Here is a 22,442-nt window from a genome sequence, read left to right as displayed (position 1 = left end):
TAGGTATGATTTTTAACAAAGTAAATAAGATAGAAGTAAATTGTAAAGTTGTATAAAATTGCATCTGATTCAAGAAAGTTTATTTTTTATTTGACTTTAATGTCCCTTTAATGCCTATGAAGGATACTTCCTCTCCCGTAACTGTTAAATGGTACAAAGGACACTTCCCACACTTGCTAAAATGGGTACGCTACTCCTTTTCCAAAGTTTTGTTGAATTTTGCATGACATTCTTGAAGTTACAATGAGACAACGATTCGGGAAAAAATAATTTTGTGATAGTTTTTGTTCTCGCATCACTGCATTTTAGTGAATCTAATTTTGCTGCCCACATCACTCAACTTCCATTAGAAACTGTCGTGCAGTTTTTGGATGAGAGTCAGGAGCCTGTGGAATATTCAAGGCACTTGATTATAAATATAAAGCCCAGAATTACTCCTAGCCATTAGATCAAAGCTTGGAAATTATTTTGAGTATTCAAGAATCAGATTTGTTTTAACTAGCCGCTTTGAAAATGAGAAAGACAGCGCACAGCTAGTTCTACTTTTGCAAGGATAGCTTTACTGGAGGGATTTAAAAAATGTCTAGTCTAGGGTTCTAGGCTGCATTTTCAGAGGACTGGACCTTCGTTTTTTTTAAGCTTATGTATCTAAAATCACGTATGCACTATAGTCTTAAAGGGACAGCAAAGTCAAAATTAAACTTAAATGGATTGGATAGGGCAAGCAGGAATTTTAAACAACTTCCCAAATGACTTATATGATCAGTTTTGCTTAGTTCTCTTTGTATCATTTGTTTAAGAATAATCATTGGTGAGCTCAGGAGCATGCATGTGTTTTTAGCTATGTGGCAGCAATGTTTGCAACAATATACAAATTGTAGTAAAGTCAGTACTGAACAATTCAGGCTACAAATGAAGTATATGGTTTGTAGTCAAACCGAAATATAAAAACCAGAATGTATGAAAAAAAAAAAGAGTAATTTAAGTATCACTTAAGTAACTTTAAGTATCACCAAAATACCTTTGTGTACAACATAGGAATGTAAGCAGGTACGTTGTTATTGTATGATTAGACCAGGGCATCATGAAATCTGATAAAAGTATTTGCTTTAATGCTGAAATTTCCATAAGAGGTATAAACAGTAACCTTGCACACATGCGTATAAAAAATAATAATGATGGGACATTGCAGACTTTTCCCCTTTTTCTTTTCCTTTTGATTAACGTTCCTATTTTCACTAGGAGTTTTTTCCTCCACAGTTGGCTGAGAGGCTACACTCCAGTGGTTCACTTTTTGTGATAGGTAACAACTTAGAATGAATAGGGGGCACAAGGAACTTTGCTTGAACATGGCTGTCACTGTCTGATGTTCTAGGGAAACTAATTATACTAAAACAATAGGAAGATTAGTTAAATAATTGCTTTTGGGATTCTAAACCAGAAGCAATTTCCACTTACCACCATCTGTCATGCTACTGCCTTTTTCTTCCATTTCTTGCTTAACTTTCTCCAATTCTTCTGTGATCTTGAAACAGAGAATATTGCTGTGTTAAATTATTTTTTCTGTCACATTGACCTCCCAGTTACAGTGTTCTCCCAGGACCTATTTGTTGGGCACACCATACATTGCTGATTTTATTGACCTCCCAGCTATAATTTAAGTCAATATTAAGCTAACATGAGCAAATATTATAACTTTTTAATGTTTGTTGCACAAATTAATATTATTCAATTAATGTTAAATTATGCAATAAAGTTGTGCTTTGTATCGAGTTAATTTACCACCACCTGGCTACTTCTTTGTGCCACCTAGATGGCAACATTTTCTGTGGAGAACACTGCAGCTAGAAATATTGCATATCTATAAGTTCAAACAGTGAAGCTTTATAAAATGTAAATAATAGAATTTAGCTACAAGTATAAAGGTACCCCAACATGGTTCAATACTTTCTATGGTGTATGCAAGGAAAAGTACACTGAGGTCAAAAGTTTCTTTTGTACTTAGCAACACGTAGCTTAATAGAAAATCCCCTTACTAAAGTGAAACTAAAGACTGTATACAAGCAACCTTAGGGTTGACATTAAAACATGAAAATATCAGAACACAAGAGAGACAGGCGATTACCTCAGACAGCATTCTAGTCCTTTCTGTTACTCCTCCACTTCCCTGTTGATATCCTTCTTTTGCCTTTGAAAAAATATAAAAGTAAGATGACAGAATGATTTTGGTTTCCAATGAAATCCTTTACAAATATTGTATACTACTACTCAGTGGATTTGTGGGTTCATTATGACATTTAAATAAATATTATGATACTCAGATAAACCTCTCAACCCCCCTGCTCTCTCTCCCTCTGTCCTTTCTCATATCAGCAACTGCTTATCTGGCATGTCTTCCTGGATGGCCTCTCACCACCTAAAGATTAACATGTCCAAGACTGAGCGCCTTCTAATCCCCCCACTAGCTCTACTCCAATTTTTGACTTTTCTATCACTGTTGGCAACATCATGTCCCTGTCCCACAAAGTCCGCTGCCTCAGAGTTACACTTGACTTCAAACTGTCCTCCATCCCCCGCATCCAATTGCTCTCTTCATCCTGCCGCAACCACTTATGCAATATGTCAAAAATGTGTCCATTTCTGAGAGCTGACACCACTAAGCAACTAATCCACTTCCTTATAATTTCCAGACTAGACTACTGTAATAACCTACTAACTGGCTTTTCTCTATCCTGCCTCTACCCCCTTCAATCCACCCTAAATGCTTCTGCTAGGCTAAAACTAGGGATGCACCGAAATTTCGGCCGCAGAAAGTTTCGGCCGAAAATGGCATTTTTGGCTATTTCGGTTTTCTTGCCTGTTATTTTCGGTAAAATTGTGTAGCATGTTTAAAATGTGATGCTAGCCTAGAGCTGTTGTTTGAGTTTATTACTTGACTTACTGTTCTGCATATAATGAGTTTTCTAGGACTATACTTTATTTGGATAATTAGTAAAAAAAAAAAAAACCCTGTTAAATACGATTCTGTTACATAGAACTAAATGAAGAATAATACAGTATATTGATATTTATAATTGTTTTAAATAGGGATGCACCAAAATTTTGGTCGCAGAAACATTTTGGCCGAAAATTGCATTTTTTGCCTTTTTTTTTTTTTCTTGGTAAAATTATTGTGTAGCATATTATTGTTTTAAGATATTTTTGTCCAATTTCAGTGTGTTACTTTCAATAAAAGTGTGGGCTTTTTTTTATTGGCTCTAATTATGCAAAAAAAAAATAATTTGAAAATAATTTGAAAAAATGCTCTGTATCTGCTGTACTCTCTGCGAGTCCCTTCACTGGCTCCCCATTTACAGCAGAAATCAATAATATATTTTTCACCCTGACCAATGCTACCCCCACTACCTGTACGCACTAACAAATATACTCTAGCCTGCCCCCTGAGGTCCAACAATGACCTGCTCCTTGCATCTTCTACATCACCTCCTCCCATGCAAAACTGCAGGACTTCTCACATGTGGCACCAACCGACTGAAATGCACTTCCTCATGCTGTCCGACTTTCCCCAATCTGTCCTCCTTTAAACGTACCCTAAAGACATTTTTGTTCAAGGAAGGCTACCACCTAACTCAGTAACAAATGAATTCAGCTTACCTAAAAATTGCCTTCATCTAACTCTGTACTAACATAATTTTCACCCTTGCAGTCCCCACCTCCTGTGTCCTACCCTTCTAAATTGTAAGTTCCCAAGGGAACAGGGCCCTAAATTCTTCCTGTATTTGTTTGATACATTTTGTCCTGTCTCTTAACAATATTGTGTCATTGCTGTACTTTTATCTTTTGTACCCATGGACAGCGCAGCAGAATTTGTTGGCACTTTATAAATAAAGTATAATAATAATGTCCTGTAGCGCATTTCAAATGTCACTTGAGCAGAAATATTTTTTAATAAGCTTGTGTTACAAAAATACCTTTAAATCAAAAGCTAACAAAGCTATAGTGATCATTTGTAAGGTGAACTTGACCCACTGCTGATGTGGAGGTCGTTTTTGAACAGCTGCACACATGATCTCCATTTCATTTTAATTGTTGAGATTTAAGTGCTGGCCAGATATAACCAAGTTCCTATTATCTAAGTCATCTAGCTGTACTAATCCAAACAGAAGAAGCGCAGCTTCGATTTAAGTGAGACTTATTGACAATAAAAGTAGGCACACAACATCAGTTTTCTCACAAGATAAAAGTGATCAATAGTTACAAAACTCCCTAATGCAGGTCAGATGATCCATACACGCTGCTTGACGAGATCTTGTATACAGCACCATTCGACTGTAGGTGATTTGTGTCAGTCCCAGCTGTACGTAGGTCCCTATAGAAGCCTGGATGGTTCCAACCTTATTTTTAAGAGGATAACCTTACAATGTAGGAGGCTGCTTTCAGTATTTGTTTCCTTTTGTAGCCAAATATCAACTTATGAAAGGTAAACACACTAAAATCTGGACTTGCCCAGATCTTTTACTCACACAAGAGGATATTTGGCTCCGAAAAGAGCTGAATACCGAAAGCAGTCTCCTACTTCTGCATTCGGCAGTAAACAAAACTGCCAATTTAATCTGACTCTCCTGATCCATCAAACTTTTAAAACTTGTCCCGACAATCAAGTGAGTGACGCATTTTACATTGTGGTTTACCACATTTAAAGTTCCTAAATATTAACCAATTAGGACCACAGCTACCCATACATATAGGACACAGCCTACTTGGATCGAGCATGTTTTCCAGGGCCCTATTTTTCCTAAATATCACATCAGGTTTATCCCCAATTATGTGTACAGTAATTGGGTCTGATTTTAAAATCCCTCAATGTTTCTTAAAAATGTGTTTAATGGTACTCAAACCCTTACTGTAGGTAGTGATACATTAGATGGAATCTCTTCCATTCCTCCTTTTGGATGTGGGCTCTAATATTGTTTTCCTATCCAATTTTTCTACTTGTTTCTGTTATAAGTGCCACATCATAACACTTTTGAATAAAACTAAAATCCAAATTTAGCTGCTTCTGAATTGTAGTCCTCAATATATGTGCAATTCCTTCTAATGGGTTGATATTGTCCATATAAAATACTGCTGATCCATGATTTGAGGTTAAGGAAACAATTTTTATCAGTGGGTTTCCTATAATTTGTTACCACTACTTTACCCTCAACATCATGGAACAGCAATAAATCTAAAAATTCCACATAGAGTTTAGAAATATTACTCACAAATGTTAAATTCAGCGAATTATTATTCATATGGTCTATTAACTTCATACAATCCTGTTCTGTATTTTTCCATATTATTACTACGCTGTTGATATACCAATAGTATGTTACAATATACCCACTATTGGGATTATTGTTTCAAATGTACAAGTTCTCAAAATAAAATTATATATGAATGTATAAATAAATTGGCATATAACGGGAAAAGGGTTGTTCCCATCACTGTGCCCTGTAATTTGTCTTTAACAGTCATCCTCAAACAAAGAAAACCCATTCCAGAACAAAATTTGATCGCCTGGAGAATGAAATCAAGATGTCAAACCGGTATATCCCATCTCAAAAATTCCCATTTAATGGCTTCTATACCTAGATGATGGGGTATACAAGTGTGCATGCTAGACACAACATAGTATCCAGATATAATCCTGATCCCATATGGTAATGACATCCATAGTATCTCTAAAATAAGCCTTGCTTTTTTTTCAAAAAACGGTTGGAAGAAGTAATCAATATAAGTAGCAAGACTACTAGGTAAATGATTCACCCATGAAATGATGGTGGCTGAATGATTACAATAATTCCATAAAAATGTTGACATTTAGAATAAGCACACAGACACATAATTTTTTTTAGATAGATTTGATGGATTAAATTAAATTAGAAATAGCAATCAGGAACTACAAGATGAAAAAACAAAAAAAAACAAAAAAAAAAACCTTTTAGTTAGTCTTTTAAATCATTGGTTTAAACCACAATGTCTCAGTTCTACTGAGAACCTATTTTTTTTTCTTAAAAAACAAGAAAGTTCTGTACACAAAAATAATTATTTTGTTATTTAGAAATCAAGGCTGAAGTAAACATTGGAAAAACAAACCATGCATATTAAAGTTTAAAAAGCAAAAACTTTAAAGCATATGGCACCACAACTGTAATAACATAATTTATGCTTACCTGATAAATTCCTTTCTCCTGTAGTGTGATCAGTCCACGGGTCATCATTACTTCTGGGATATTACTCCTCCCCAACAGGAAGTGCAAGAGGATTCACCCAGCAGAGCTGCCATATAGCTCCTCCCCTCTACGTCACCTCCAGTCATTCGACCAAGGACCAACGAGAAAGGAGAAGCCAAAGGGTGTAGTGGTGACTGGAGTATAATTTAAAAAATATTTACCTGCCGTAAAAAACAGGGCGGGCCGTGGACTGATCACACTACAGGAGAAAGGAATTTATCAGGTAAGCATAAATTATGTTTTCTCCTGTTAAGTGTGATCAGTCCACGGGTCATCATTACTTCTGGGATACCAATACCAAAGCAAAAGTACACGGATGACGGGAGGGACAGGCAGGCTCTTTATACAGAAGGAACCACTGCCTGAAGAACCTTTCTCCCAAAAATAGCCTCCGAAGAAGCAAAAGTGTCAAATTTGTAAAATTTGGAAAAAGTATGAAGCGAAGACCAAGTTGCAGCCTTGCAAATCTGTTCAACAGAGGCCTCATTCTTAAAGGCCCAAGTGGAAGCCACAGCTCTAGTGGAATGAGCTGTAATTCTTTCAGGAGGCTGCTGTCCAGCAGTCTCATAAGCTAAACGTATTATGCTACGAAGCCAAAAAGAGAGAGAGGTAGCAGAAGCTTTTTGACCTCTCCTCTGACCAGAGTAAACGACAAACAGGGAAGACGTTTGTCGAAAAACTTTAGTTGCCTGTAAATAAAATTTTAGGGCACGAACTACATCCAGATTGTGCAGAAGTCGTTCCTTCCTTGAAGAAGGATTTGGACACAAGGATGGAACAACAATCTCTTGATTGATATTCCTGTTAGTGACTACCTTAGGTAAGAACCCAGGTTTAGTACGCAGAACTACCTTATCCGAGTGAAAAATCAAATAAGGAGAATCACAATGTAAGGCTGATAACTCAGAGACTCTTCGAGCCGAGGAAATAGCCATTAAAAATAGAACTTTCCAAGATAACAACTTTTATATCAATGGAATGAAGGGGTTCAAACGGAACGCCCTGTAAAACGTTAAGAACAAGGTTTAAACTCCATGGCGGAGCAACAGTTTTAAACACAGGCTTAATCCTGGCCAAAGCCTGACAAAAAGCCTGAACGTCTGGAACTTCTGACAGACGTTTGTGCAACAGAATGGACAGAGCTGAGATCTGTCCCTTTAAGGAACTAGCGGATAAACCCTTTTCTAAACCTTCTTGTAGAAAAGACAATATCCTAGGAATCCTAACCTTACTCCAAGAGTAACCTTTGGATTCGCACCAATATAGGTATTTACGCCATATTTTATGGTAAATCTTTCTGGTAACAGGCTTCCTAGCCTGTATTAAGGTATCAATAACTGACTCAGAAAAACCACGTTTTGATAAAATCAAGCGTTCAATTTCCAAGCAGTCAGCTTCAGAGAAGTTAGATTTTGATGTTTGAAAGGACCCTGTATCAGAAGGTCCTGTTTCAGAGGTAGAGACCAAGGTGGACAGGATGACATGTCCACCAGATCTGCATACCAAGTCCTGCGTGGCCATGCAGGCGCTATTAGAATCACTGATGCTCTCTCCTGTTTGATTCTGGCAATCAATCGAGGAAGCATCGGGAAGGGTGGAAACACATAAGCCATCCTGAAGGTCCAAGGTGCTGTCAAGGCATCTATCAGGACCGCTCCCGGATCCCTGGATCTGGACCCGTAACGAGGAAGCTTGGCGTTCTGTCGAGACGCCATGAGATCTATCTCTGGTTTGCCCCAATGTCGAAGTATTTGGGCAAAGACCTCCGGATGAAGTTCCCACTCCCCCGGATGAAAAGTCTGACGACTTAAAAAATCCGCCTCCCAGTTCTCCACTCCCGGGATGTGGATTGCTGACAGGCGGCAAGAGTGAGACTCTGCCCAGCGAATTATCTTTGATACTTCCATCATTGCTAGGGAGCTTCTTGTCCCTCCCTGATGGTTGATGTAGGCTACAGTCGTGATGTTGTCCGACTGAAACCTGATGAACCCCGGAGTTGTCAACTGGGGCCAAGCCAGAAGGGCATTGAGAACTGCTCTCAATTCCAGAATGTTTATTGGTAGGAGACTCTCCTCCTGATTCCATTGTCCCTGAGCCTTCAGAGAATTCCAGACGGCGCCCCAACCTAGTAGGCTGGCGACTGTTGTTACAATTGTCCAGTCTGGCCTGCTGAATGGCATCCCCCTGGACAGATGTGGCCGAGAAAGCCACCATAGAAGAGAATTTCTGGTCTCTTGATCCAGATTCAGAGAAGGGGACAAGTCTGAGTAATCCCCATTCCACTGACTTAGCATGCACAATTGCAGCGGTCTGAGGTGTAGGCGTGCAAAGGGTACTATGTCCATTGCCGCTACCATTAAGCCGATTACCTCCATGCATTGAGCCACTGACGGGTGTTGAATGGAATGAAGGACACGGCAAGCATTTTGAAGCTTTGTTAACCTGTCTTCTGTCAGGTAGATCTTCATTTCTACAGAATCTATAAGAGTCCCCAAGAAGGGAACTCTTGTGAGTGGAAAGAGAGAACTCTTCTTTTCGTTCACCTTCCACCCATGCGACCTTAGAAATGCCAGTACTAACTCTGTATGAAACTTGGCAGTTTGAAAGCTTGACGCTTGTATCAGAATGTCGTCTAGGTACGGAGCTACCGAAATTCCTTGCGGTCTTAGTACCGCCAGAAGAGCGCCCAGAACCTTTGTGAAGATTCTTGGAGCCGTAGCCAATCCAAATGGAAGAGCTACAAACTGGTAATGCCTGTCTAGAAAGGCAAACCTTAGATACCGGTAATGATCTTTGTGGATCGGTATGTGAAGGTAAGCATCTTTTAAATCCACTGTGGTCATGTACTGACCCTTTTGGATCATGGGTAAAATTGTCCGAATAGTCTCCATTTTGAACGATGGAACTCTTAGGAATTTGTTTAGGATCTTTAAATCCAGGATTGGCCTGAAAGTTCCCTCTTTTTTGGGAACCACAAACAGATTTGAGTAAAACCCTTGTCCCTGTTCCGACCGTGGAACTGGATGGATTACTCCCATTAATAAAAGCTCTTGTACGCAGCGTAGAAACGCCTCTTTCTTTATTTGGTTTGTTGACAACCTTGACAGATGAAATCTCTCTCTTGGGGGAGAGTATTTGAAGTCCAGAAGGTATCCCTGAGATATTATCTCTAGCGCCCAGGGATCCTGGACATCTCTTGCCCAAGCCTGGGCGAAGAGAGAAAATCTGCCCCCCACTAGACCCGTTCCCGGATCGGGGGCCCTCAATTCATGCTGTTTTAGGGGCAGCAGCAGGTTTCCTGGCCTGCTTGCCCTTGTTCCAGGACTGGTTAGGTCTCCAGCCTTGTCTGTAGCGAGCAACATATCCTTCTTGTTTTGGAGCAGAGGAAGTTGATGCTGCTCCTGCTTTGAAATTCCGAAAGGAACGAAAATTAGACTGTCTAGCCTTAGGTTTGGCTCTGTCTTGAGGCAGGGCATGGCCTTTACCTCCTGTAATGTCAGCGATAATTTCTTTCAATCCGGGCCCGAATAAGGTCTGCCCTTTGAAAGGTATATTAAGTAATTTAGACTTAGAAGTAACGTCAGCTGACCAGGATTTTAGCCACAGTGCTCTGCGCGCCTGAATGGCGAATCCGGAATTCTTAGCCGTAAGCTTAGTTAAATGTACTACGGCATATGAAATAAATGAGTTAGCTAACTTAAGAGCTTTAAGCTTGTGTGTAATCTCATCTAATGGAGCTGATTTAAGTGTCTCTTCCAGAGACTCAAACCAAAATGCTGCTGCAGCCGTGACAGGCGCAATGCATGCAAGGGGTTGCAATATAAAACCTTGTTGAACAAACATTTTCTTAAGGTAACCCTCTAACTTTTTATCCATTGGATCTGAAAAGGCACAGCTATCCTCCACCGGGATAGTGGTACGCTTAGCTAAAGTAGAAACTGCTCCCTCCACCTTAGGGACCGTTTGCCATAAGTCCCGTGTGGTGGTGTCTATTGGAAACATCTTTCTAAATATCGGAGGGGGTGAGAACGGCACACCGGGTCTATCCCACTCCTTAGTAACAATTTCAGTAAGTCTCTTAGGTATAGGAAAAACGTCAGTACTCGACGGTACCGCAAAATATTTATCCAACCTACACATTTTCTCTGGTATTGCAACTGTGTTACAATCATTCAGAGCCGCTAACACCTCCCCTAGTAATACACGGAGGTTTTCCAGCTTAAAATTTAAAATTTGAAATATCTGAATCCAATCTGTTTGGATCAGAACCGTCAGCCGCAGAATGAAGCTCTCCGTCCTCATGTTCTGCAAGTTGTGACGCAGTATCTGACATGGCCCTAACATTATCAGCGCACTCTGTTCTCACCCCAGGGTGATCACGCTTACCTCTTAGTTCTGGTAATTTAGCCAAAACTTCAGTCATAACAGTAGCCATATCCTGTAATGTGATTTGTAATGGCCGCCCAGATGTACTCTGCGCCACAATATCACGCACCTCCCGAGAGGGAGATGCAGGTACTGACACGTGAGGCGAGTTAGTCGGCATAACTCTCCCCTCGTTGTTTGGTGAAATGTGTTCAATTTGTACGGATTGACTTTTATTTAAAGTAGCATCAATGCAGTTAGTACATAAATTTCTATTGGGCTCCACTTTGGCATTAGCACATATAGCACAGATGTCTTCCTCTGAATCAGACATGTTTAACACACTAGCAAATAAACTAGCAACTTGGAAATACTTTTCAAGTAATTTACTATAATATGAAAACGTACTGTGCCTATAAGAAGCACAGAAAGAGTTATGACAGTTGAAAGTTAATAAACTGAAAGGTTATAGCATCAAATCTTTGTAAAAAACACAATTTTAGCAAAGGCTTGTTCCCATTAGCAAAGGATAACTAACCCTGATAGCAGAAAAAAAAGTTACAGAAATAAACGTTTTTTATCACAGTCAACTACAATCTCACAGCTCTGCTGTGAGTGATTACCTCCCTCAAAACAAGTTTTGAAGACCCCTGAGTTCTGTAGAGATGAACCGGATCATGCAGGAAATACAATGAGCTTCTGACTGAATTTTTTGATGCGTAGCAAAAGCGCCAAAAAAGGCCCCTCCCCCTCACACACAACAGTGAGAGAGATCAGTAAACTGTCATAAATTAAATAAAACAACTGCCAAGTGGAAAAAAAAAAAGTGCCCAAAATATTTTATTCACCCAGTACCTCAGAAAATGAAACGATTTTACATGCCAGCAAAAAACGTTTAACATAAATTAAGTGTTATTAAAAAGCCTGTTGCTAGTCCCTGCAAATTAGGCTAAAGTCTTATGCACACAGTATAATTCCAGTGAAGTGCCATTCCCCAGAATACTGAAGTGTAAAATATACATACATGACAGCCTGATACCAGTTGCTGCTACTGCATTTAAGGCTGAGTTTACATTATATCGGTATGGCAGAATTTTCTCATCAATTCCATTGTCAGAAATTAATAAGCTGCTACATACCTCTTTGCAGATAAATCTGCCCGCTGTCCCCTGATCTGAAGTTTACCTCTCCTCAGATGGCCGAGAAACAGCAATATGATCTTAACTACGCCGGCTAAAATCATACAAAAAAACTCAGGTAGATTCTTCTTCAAATTCTACCAGAGAAGGAATAACACACTCCGGTGCTATTATAAAATAACAAACTTTTGATTGAAGGTATAAAACTAAGTATAATCACCATAGTCCTCTCACACATCCTATCTAGTCGTTGGGTGCAAGAGAATGACTGGAGGTGACGTAGAGGGGAGGAGCTATATGGCAGCTCTGCTGGGTGAATCCTCTTGCACTTCCTGTTGGGGAGGAGTAATATCCCAGAAGTAATGATGACCCGTGGACTGATCACACTTAACAGGAGAAATAAACAATTATCACTACAGCTATGCAAACAACATAAGTATATGGTGAGAACTTACCTCATTTAGTTGGGCCTGTGCAGCTCGGTATTCCTGGACCAAGGGCTGTAATTGATTATTAATATACTTTTCACGACTGCTCACTTTCTCCAAGGTCTTACTGATTTCATTTTGAAGTTTGTCTAGGTAGCCCTAATAAGAAAAATATCACATCTTCAGCAAAGATAAAAGAACAAGTCATTCAGAATTTAAATAATTTTGCCTTGATTATATAAAACATTTTATACTCCGTTTTTTTTTTTTCTTTCATCAATGAAAGGGGTATGGTATTTATACTATAAACTGAAAGGTAGACAGATGTTTTCCTTTTTATCTATGCTTGTTTTTCTAAGTATAACATATAGCAATAATTAAGCACTGTTGCAAAGGAGAAATATTTTAATATAATTCAATATTGTCATTTTGATAATATAGCAATTTACAATGTTTTTAAATCAACATCAGTGCAGGGATACACCCTTTGAAAAGTTTGTGTCTATTTGGGGACAGGTGTAGACAGGGATAGGCACGAGCCAAGGCTGTGGCGGACAGTTTCTAAAGTAAAGACCTTTAGTGAAGGACACCAAGGTACATTTACAATTAAAACTATTATTTTATAGTGCTGAATTTTATTATACTGATGCAGATACCACTGATTCTATAACCAGCCCTCCTCTGGCTATACCCATGTACCAGTGTCACTACTGTGTCATTATATAGTGCTGGGTGTTATTATACTGATGCAGATACCACTGATTCTATAACCAGCCCTTGTCTGGCTATATCCATCATACCAGTGTCACTACTGTGTCTTTGTATAGAGATTGGTGTTATTATACTGATGCAGATACCACTGATCCTATAACCAGCCCTTGTCTGGCTATATCCATGTACCAGTGTCACTACTGTGTCATTATATAGTGCTGGGTGTTATTATACTGATGCAGATACCACTGATCCTATAACCAGCCCTTGTCTGGCTATACCCATGTGCCAGTGTCACTACTGTGTCTTTGTATAGAGCTGGGTGTTATTATACAGATGCAGAAGATACACATCCAGTATTTCACTCAGGCTTTATTTATTCCATAACGTATCACCCAATATTGCTAGCAGTCTCTTGACAAGCCACTAATTTTATTCACACTAAATATTTTCCCTTTCCTATTATTTAATCAGAAAGAAAAGATATACTAAGGTTATGATTCACAACCTTACTATATCTTTTCTCTTTCTATTTAAATACTACTTATAATAAACCTCAGGTGCTGGTTAAAGTGCTTTACCTTTGCATATAAAGCTCCAGGGACACAGTGGCAGCTTGCTTCTTGAATCTTCCCTCTCTCTCTGTCTCACTCAGAGTCATTTTCTGGTACTAAGCGGCATCATGTGAGAGTGGCCACAACCCTGCAAAACGTGGCGCCGCGTGTGTTAAGGAGAAGTCAGGACCAGTATTCATCTGTCTTACTCCTCCCTCCCCACAGCAAAATGGGCGGCGGACACTGCAAGGGCCAGTCACGGACACCAGTGTCCGTGTACGGACACCTTGCCTATCCCTGGGTGTAGAATGTTGCAGGGCAAAAGAGTCAGGTAAATTTCACCATACTTAAATTGCAGTGTGCCCTGTAGGATATAGAACCATGAGCCAGCTACATGATGCACAGTAATCACTTGATCAATGCAGGATCTTATTGATATCTTTCCATAAATGGTCACAGCACAGAGGTAAGATAAACATACTGAACCAATGCAGCCAATCATACAAAGCGTAGGAAGTAAATGTAAAAAAGTGTGCCCTTGCTTAAGCTGCACTTGTAACGTTATATCCATTTATAGAATGCACTAGTGTGTGACTAGAAAAAAAGGGCCATAATAGTTGAAAAATGACATGGAGTAATCCGTTAGAGCATGTCATTTTATGACTATTAAACCTGCTCTACTGTGTGCGTTACCCACGCAAGCGGGTTAAAAAGGACGCTCATGACCCACAGTGCACTGCTGGTCATAAATGGAACCCGCCGCTGATTCATTCAGCCACGCTAGTTGTACATCTGAGTTGTGCAACTAGCCACTGTCTGTGTAACCCTTTAAACATTCCTTGTACCAGTCTCTTGCTTTATTTTGCTCTTTATTTTTGCTGCAGACAATATCTCTTATAATTTCTCTCTTTAGAGCTCTGGAAAAAGTTATTTTTATTTATTTTTCTCTGTTATAACAATCCCAGCAATTTGTGTTCTGAAGAGATGGGGCATGTATCCCCCTTATAAAAAAGAATTTTTCAATGCTGTAAAAGTTACTTGTTTACCATCTACAATTACATGTTTCTTGTTTTATGCCCATTACTTGTTGCTGTAATGATTGTTTAACATTTGCATTGAAAAACTAATAGACAAATATTTACAAAAAAAATGTTCCATCAAGACTCAAAAACAAATTAAAAGAAGAAGAAACCTAAAAAAATAAAAATACATAAAATATGGCTAAATAAATACCTGTGATTCTTTAAATAAGCTTTCAATATCTTCTCTATGTTGATGCATTTGATCAACATGAATCCGCCAGTCCTTTAAAACAACAACAACAACATTACATATATAAAAACATACAATATCAAGTAGCCAATCACAACAGTTGATACAAACAATGAACAAGAACATGTACGTGTTCTAGAGTCCCCCCCCCCCCAAAAAAAAATGGAATGGGTTGTTTTTTTTTTTTTTTTACATAGAAACCATCTAGAAGCTTGTTATTTGGAATAAGATAAACAGTGAACTTTAGATTCAACCCTCCGAAAACACATGAAGAGATCATCTGTAATTACAAAATATCAGAATGGCAGGGATATTATTTGAAATATTTGCATTCCCCCTTTAATTCTACAGTGGTTCCATTTGGTGTTTTCAATACAAATAGTCTAATCTAAATTATTATTTGTAATTATACACACTACTGCAACTAATGCTACCAAATCACATATTTATTCTTAAAACTATTGAAAACAAATCAATTTTGATTTTTTTATTTTAAATTAAATCCATATTCAGATGAGTAAATTTAAAACTGTAAAAAGTCTGTTAAGTCAATAACAAACTGTGAGTCGATTTGAAACAAATGAGCTTAGTATTTCTGCTGGGACACATTCCATTCTAAGGGTGGTTAACACAAAACCTGAATAATCCAACATGACAGTAAAATGTTCTCAAACTGTCAAATTAAAAATACATATATAAGGATATCCAGAGACCTTGTTGTCAGTTCGAATTGTAACCTTGAGCTGAGGGAGGACACGCTCCAGTTCCATGTTCCATTCCACAGCGTCAATATTAGATTCCAAAATTTCCTGTGGTTTAGTGGACTCTCCTTGTGCCTAACAAAAAAGTACAAAAATAATATTCATTCTGTAGTTTTACAGCCCTAGGTACACCAGTATTTTCTATAGTTGATCTATGTCTAGATGGAAGCGATAGTGTGCTATAAAACATCTATTTTTGATCACATTAGCTGCATTCAGAAATTCTAAAATCTCCAATAAAACCGCAGGCCCCCATTCCACCTATTAGAATTACAAAATGAAAAGGTCACATAGCAATTAGATTTAGAAAAAGAAAAACCTCTCTGACGGAGGCCCAATATTGTCCCACAATAAAACTATTTATTTCATAATGGTTAAGATAAAACACTCAAGAATTACTGTATGCAGCACCGAAGATACCAAGGTGACCAATATTTTTTTCCAGCAGTGTAAACTGTATCACAACTTTTCATAAACTGGATATTTGTATACCAAACAGTTTTTTTTTATGCTTGAGGTCATGTCACTCTCAATCAACAGAGATGTCGGAGTTTTGACTATCAGCCAGTGAGTTTCCATTCTATGTTTCAGTATTGCAGAAATGTCTTACTGGTTTTCATTTTAAAATCAAGAGTAATAGAATAACCTTTAAATAAATGTGAATGTAAAGATTAATGAGAAAGTGCCTGTTTCTTAAAAATACTCTTAAAAACAGGGGCACTTCATTAAACTTTACATTTAAGTGTTTGTTTGTTTCTTTAAATACTTAACTTTTTCTATATGAAACCAGACCGGCAGCTCCTGATGTACTTAGCATATCGAGGACGAATCCGGCTTCCTCCAATCATTGCGTGTCCTCACAAGCAGGACACCTTCGGGTGCACGCAATAATTGGAGGAAGCCGGATTCGTCATTGCTGGACAAGAAGTCTTGAACAAATAAGCCTTTATATTTCCACTTCATTGCAGTGTTTGCAGCATTAGCCTAATTGTATTTTAATCCAGAATGGATCACTAATTCCTGGCCATCCACTTCTCACTGACCAACCTATTACTCCTCTCTTGCTCTAGCACAGCTTCTGGTCCTGACTGTCAGACATCCAGTTCTCTCACTGGCAAAGTCTTAGTCTCCGCTACTGTCATTTGATCAAATACGGTGCATACAACAGGTTGAGCACCCTCGCATTAACAGCGCCACTGATAATGCTCAATACAGACCAAAATGATTTTTCAACATGTGTAGAATAGTTAAAAATCTAGTAAAAATGGGTTCAAAAAAGCATTTTTTGGTGTCAAATTGCCCCAGGCTAGGATGAGGGTGTAATTGAGCTACTAATTCATTGAAAGCCTTATGATAAATGGATTAAAAAGGTTTATGGACTGGAATAGTCAAATATGAAAATCACTTTCACATAAACACTGAAGGATTAACTGCGTAAGAACTGTAAACACTATAGAAATAAGCTTGTGAGATATAAGATGCCAATATTTAAATATTTGTTTTTAATTGATAGTATTTACCAATTTGTGGCTCTGTGAGGCAAGATCATTTAAATCTATACAATGTTCATCGTCAGAATCCTCTTCCTGAAAAAACAAAAGAAACAATAATAAGCATTTATAATCATTGTTAAATTCTAAAGCACAAGGGGCATAATAAACATAACAAGAGATCATATAGAACTAAGTAAGAGTTTACAGTCTGAAAGGTGAAACTATGAAATACAAAAAGGTAAATACAGTGTTTAATATTTGCAGTTTTTCAGCCAGAATTCCTAAGAGTAACATTGCTTCAGCTGGGACTGTGTTTTTCAGCTAGAAACATAAAGAGTAACATTGCTTCAGCTGGGAGTGTGGTTGTCAGCCAGAAGCATAAAGAGTAACATTGCTTCAGCTGGGAGTGTGTTTTTCAGCTAGAAACATAAAGAGTAACATTGCTTCAGCTGGGAGTGTGGTTTTCAGCCAGAAGCATAAAGAGTAACATTGCTTCAGCTGGGAGTGTGGTTTTCAGCCAGAAGCATAAAGAGTAACATTGCTTCAGCTGGGAGTGTGGTTTTCAGCCAGAAGCATAAAGAGTAACATTGCTTCAGCTGGGAGTGTGTTTTTCAGCTAGAAACATAAAGAGTAACATTGCTTCAGCTGGGAGTGTGGTTTTCAGCCAGAAGCATAAAGAGTAACATTGCTTCAGCTGGATGTACGTGTGGTTTTCAGCCAGAAGCATAAAGAGTAACATTGCTTCAGCTGGGAGTGTGTTTTTCAGCCAGAAGCATAAAGAGTAACATTGCTTCAGCTGGGAGTGTGTTTTTCAGCTAGAAACATAAAGAGTAACATTGCTTCAGCTGGGAGTGTGGTTTTCAGCCAAAAGCATAACGAGTAAGATTGCTTCAGCTGGGAGTGTGGTTTTCAGCTAGAAGCATAAAAAGAGTAACATTGCTTCAGCTGGGAGTATGTGTGTTTTTCAGCCAAAAGCATAAAAAGAGTAACATTGCATCAGCTGGGAGTATGTGTGTTTTTCTGCCAAAAGCATAAAAAGAGTAAGACTGCTTCAGCTGGGAGTGTGTTTTTCAGCTAGAAACAAAGAGTAACATTGCTTCAGCTGGGAGTGTGGTTTTCAGCCAAAAGCATAAAGAGTAACATTGCTTCAGCTGGGAGTGTGGTTTTCAGCCAAAAGCATAAAGAGTAACATTGCTTCAGCTGGGAGTGTGGTTTTCAGCCAGAAGCATAAAGAGTAACATTGCTTCAGCTGGGAGTATGTGTGTTTTTCAGCCAAAAGCATAAAAAGAGTAGGACTGCTTCAGCTGGGAGTGTGTTTTTCAGCTAGAAACAAAGAGTAACATTGCTTCAGCTGGGAGTGTGTTTTTCAGCCAGAAGCATTAAGAGTAACATTGCTTCAGCTGGGAGTGTGGTTTTCAGCCAGAAGCATAAAGAGTAACATTGCTTCAGCTGGGAGTATGTGTGTTTTTCAGCCAAAAGCATAAAAAGAGTAACATTGCTTCAGCTGGGAGTGTGTTTTTCAGCTAGAAGCATAAAGAGTAACATTGCTTCAGCTGGGAGTGTGGTTTTCAGCCAGAAGCATAAAGAGTAACATTGCTTCAGCTGGGAGTATGTGTGTTTTTCAGCCAAAAGCATAAAAAGAGTAAGACTGCTTCAGCTGGGAGTGTGTTTTTCAGCTAGAAACAAAGAGTAACATTGCTTCAGCTGTGAGTGTGTTTTTCAGCTAGAAACATAAAGAGTAACATTGCTTCAGCTGGGAGTGTGGTTTTCAGCCAAAAGCATAAAGAGTAAGATTGCTTCAGCTGGGAGTGTGGTTTTCAGCTAGAAGCATAAAGAGTAACATTGCTTCAGCTGGGAGTGTGGTTTTCAGCCAGAAGCATAAAGAGTAACATTGCTTCAGCTGGGAGTATGTGTGTTTTTCAGCCAAAAGCATAAAAAGAGTAAGATTGCTTCAGCTGGGACTGTGGTTTTCAGCTAGAAGCATAAAGAGTAACATTGCTTCAGCTGGATGAATGTGTGGTTTTCAGCCAGAAGCATAAAGAGTAACATTGCTTCAGCTGAGAGTATGTGTGTTTTTCAGCCAGAAGCATCAAGAGTAACATTGCTTCAGCTGGGAGTGTGTTTTTCAGCAGAAGCATAAAGAGTAACATTGCTTCAGCTGGATGAATGTGTGGTTTTCAGCCAGAAGCATAAAGAGTAACATTGCTTCAGCTGGGAGTGTGTTTTTCAGCCAGAAGCATAAAGAGTAACATTGCTTCAGCTGGGAGTGTGGTTTTCAGCCAGAAGCATAAAGAGTAACATTGCTTCAGCTGGATGAATGTGTAGTTTTCAGACAGAAGCATAAAGAGTAACATTGCTTCAGCTGGGAGTATGTTTTTCAGCTAGAAACATAAAGAGTAACATTGCTTCAGCTGGGAGTGTGTGTGTTTTTCAGCCAGAAGCATAAAAAGAGTAACATTGCTTCAGCTGGATGAATGTGTGGTTTTCAGCCAGAAGCATAAAGAGTAACATTGCTTCAGCTGAGAGTATGTGTGTTTTTCAGCCAGAAGCATAAAGAGTAACATTGCTTCAGCTGGATGAATGTGTGGTTTTAAGCCAGAAGCATAAAGAGTAACATTGCTTCAGCTGGGAGTGTGTTTTTCAGCCAGAAGCATAAAGAGTAACATTGCTTCAGCTGGATGAATGTGTGGTTTTCAGCCAGAAGCATAAAGAGTAACATTGCTTCAGCTGGATGAATGTGTGGTTTTCAGCCAGAAGCATAAAGAGTAACATTGCTTCAGCTGGGAGTATGTTTTTCAGCTAGAAACATAAAGAGTAGCATTGCTTCAGCTGGATGAATGTGTGGTTTTCAGCCAGAAGCATAAAGAGTAACATTGCTTCAGCTGAGAGTATGTGTGTTTTTCAGCCAGAAGCATAAAGAGTAACATTGCTTCAGCTGGATGAATGTGTGGTTTTAAGCCAAAAGAATAAAGAGTAACATTGCTTCAGCTGGGAGTGTGGTTTTCAGCCAGAAGCATAAAGAGTAGCATTGCTTCAGCTGGATGAATGTGTGGTTTTCAGCCAGAAGCATAAAGAGTAACATTGCTTCAGCTGGGAGTGTGTTTTTCAGCCAGAAGCATAAAGAGTAACATTGCTTCAGCTGGGAGTGTGTTTTTCAGCCAGAAGCATAAAGATTAACATTGCTTCAGCTGAGAGTATGTGTGTTTTTCAGCCAGAAGCATAAAGAGTAACATTGCTTCAGCTGGATGAATGTGTGTTTTTCAGCCAGAAGCATAAAGAGTAACATTGCTTCAGCTGGGAGTGTGTTTTTCAGCCAGAAGCATAAAGAGTAACATTGCTTCAGCTGGGAGTGTGTTTTTCAGCCAGAAGCATAAAGAGTAACATTGCTTCAGCTGGGACTGTGTTTTTCAGCCAGAAGCATAAAGAGTAACATTGCTTCAGCTGGGACTGTGTATTTCAGCTAGAAACATAAAGAGTAACATTGCTTCAGCTGGGAGTGTGGTTTTCAGCCAGAAGCATAAAGAGTAACATTGCTTCAGCTGGATGAATGTGTGGTTTTCAGCCAGAAGCATAAAGAGTAACATTGCTTCAGCTGAGAGTATGTGTGTTTTTCAGCCAGAAGCATAAAGAGTAACATTGCTTCAGCTGGATGAATGTGTGGTTTTAAGCCAGAAGCATAAAGAGTAACATTGCTTCAGCTGGATGAATGTGTGGTTTTCAGCCAGAAGCATAAAGAGTAACATTGCTTCAGCTGGATGAATGTGTGGTTTTCAGCCAGAAGCATAAAGAGTAACATTGCTTCAGCTGGGAGTATGTTTTTCAGCTAGAAACATAAAGAGTAACATTGCTTCAGCTGAGAGTATGTGTGTTTTTCAGCCAGAAGCATAAAGAGTAACATTGCTTCAGCTGGATGAATGTGTGGTTTTAAGCCAAAAGAATAAAGAGTAACATTGCTTCAGCTGGGAGTGTGGTTTTCAGCCAGAAGCATAAAGAGTAGCATTGCTTCAGCTGGATGAATGTGTGGTTTTCAGCCAGAAGCATAAAGAGTAACATTGCTTCAGCTGGGAGTGTGTTTTTCAGCCAGAAGCATAAAGAGTAACATTGCTTCAGCTGGGAGTGTGTTTTTCAGCCAGAAGCATAAAGATTAACATTGCTTCAGCTGAGAGTATGTGTGTTTTTCAGCCAGAAGCATAAAGAGTAACATTGCTTCAGCTGGATGAATGTGTGGTTTTCAGCCAGAAGCATAAAGAGTAACATTGCTTCAGCTGGGAGTGTGTTTTTCAGCCAGAAGCATAAAGAGTAACATTGCTTCAGCTGGGAGTGTGTTTTTCAGCCAGAAGCATAAAGAGTAACATTGCTTCAGCTGGGACTGTGTTTTTCAGCCAGAAGCATAAAGAGTAACATTGCTTCAGCTGGGACTGTGTATTTCAGCTAGAAACATAAAGAGTAACATTGCTTCAGCTGGGAGTGTGGTTTTCAGCCAGAAGCATAAAGAGTAACATTGCTTCAGCTGGATGAATGTGTGGTTTTCAGCCAGAAGCATAAAGAGTAACATTGCTTCAGCTGGGAGTGTGTTTTTCAGCCAGAAGCATAAAGAGTAACATTGCTTCAGCTGGGACCGTGTTTTTCAGCTAGAAACATAAAGAGTAACATTGCTTCAGCTGGGAGTGTGGTTTTCAGCCAGAAGCATAAAGAGTAACATTGCTTCAGCTGGGAGTGTGGTTTTCACCCAGAAGCATAAAAAGAGTAACATTGCTTCAGCTGGATGAATGTGTGGTTTTCAGCCAGAAGCATAAAGAGTAGCATTGCTTCAGCTGGGAGTGTGTTTTTCAGCCAGAAGCATAAAAAGAGTAACATTGCTTCAGCTGGATGAATGTGTGGTTTTCAGCCAGAAGCATAAAGAGTAACATTGCTTCAGCTGAGAGTATGTGTGTTTTTCAGCCAGAAGCATAAAGAGTAACATTGCTTCAGCTGAGAGTATGTGTGTTTTTCAGCCAGAAGCATAAAGAGTAACATTGCTTCAGCTGGATGAATGTGTGGTTTTCAGCCAGAAGCATAAAGAGTAACATTGCTTCAGCTGGGAGTATGTTTTTCAGCTAGAAACATAAAGAGTAACATTGCTTCAGCTGAGAGTATGTGTGTTTTTCAGCCAGAAGCATAAAGAGTAACATTGCTTCAGCTGGATGTACGTGTGGTTTTCAGCTAGAAACATAAAGAGTAACATTGCTTCAGTTGGGAGTGTGGTTTTCAGCCAGAAGCATAAAGAGTAACATTGCTTCAGCTGAGAGTGTGGTTTTCAGCCAGAAGCATAAAAAGAGTAACATTGCTTCAGCTGGATGAATGTGTGGTTTTCAGCCAGAAGCATAAAGAGTAACATTGCTTCAGCTGGATGTACGTGTGGTTTTCAGCCAGAAGCATAAAGAGTAAGATTGCTTCAGCTGGGA

At 39.0% G+C, this 22,442-nt stretch overlaps 1 protein-coding gene across 1 annotated transcript in view; it reads right to left on the bottom strand.

The window, feature by feature from the left end:
• IFT57 (intraflagellar transport 57) overlaps nt 1–22,442 on the bottom strand; it is a 73,100-nt gene that overhangs the window by 5,412 nt on the left and 45,246 nt on the right. The window contains exons 5-10 of the mRNA XM_053707538.1: nt 17,026–17,091; nt 15,458–15,580; nt 14,706–14,777; nt 12,235–12,366; nt 2,126–2,188; nt 1,459–1,525 (exon numbers count right to left, since the gene is read on the bottom strand). Of these exons, the coding sequence (XP_053563513.1) occupies nt 1,459–1,525; nt 2,126–2,188; nt 12,235–12,366; nt 14,706–14,777; nt 15,458–15,580; nt 17,026–17,091 (523 nt within the window). The remainder of the gene's footprint in view (nt 1–1,458; nt 1,526–2,125; nt 2,189–12,234; nt 12,367–14,705; nt 14,778–15,457; nt 15,581–17,025; nt 17,092–22,442) is intronic.

This window comes from Bombina bombina, chromosome 3, assembly GCF_027579735.1.
Source record: "Bombina bombina isolate aBomBom1 chromosome 3, aBomBom1.pri, whole genome shotgun sequence".
NCBI lineage: Eukaryota > Metazoa > Chordata > Amphibia > Anura > Bombinatoridae > Bombina > Bombina bombina.
The sequence above is the reverse complement of the archived record's forward strand: the minus strand, read 5'-3'. Positions and strand labels throughout refer to the sequence as shown.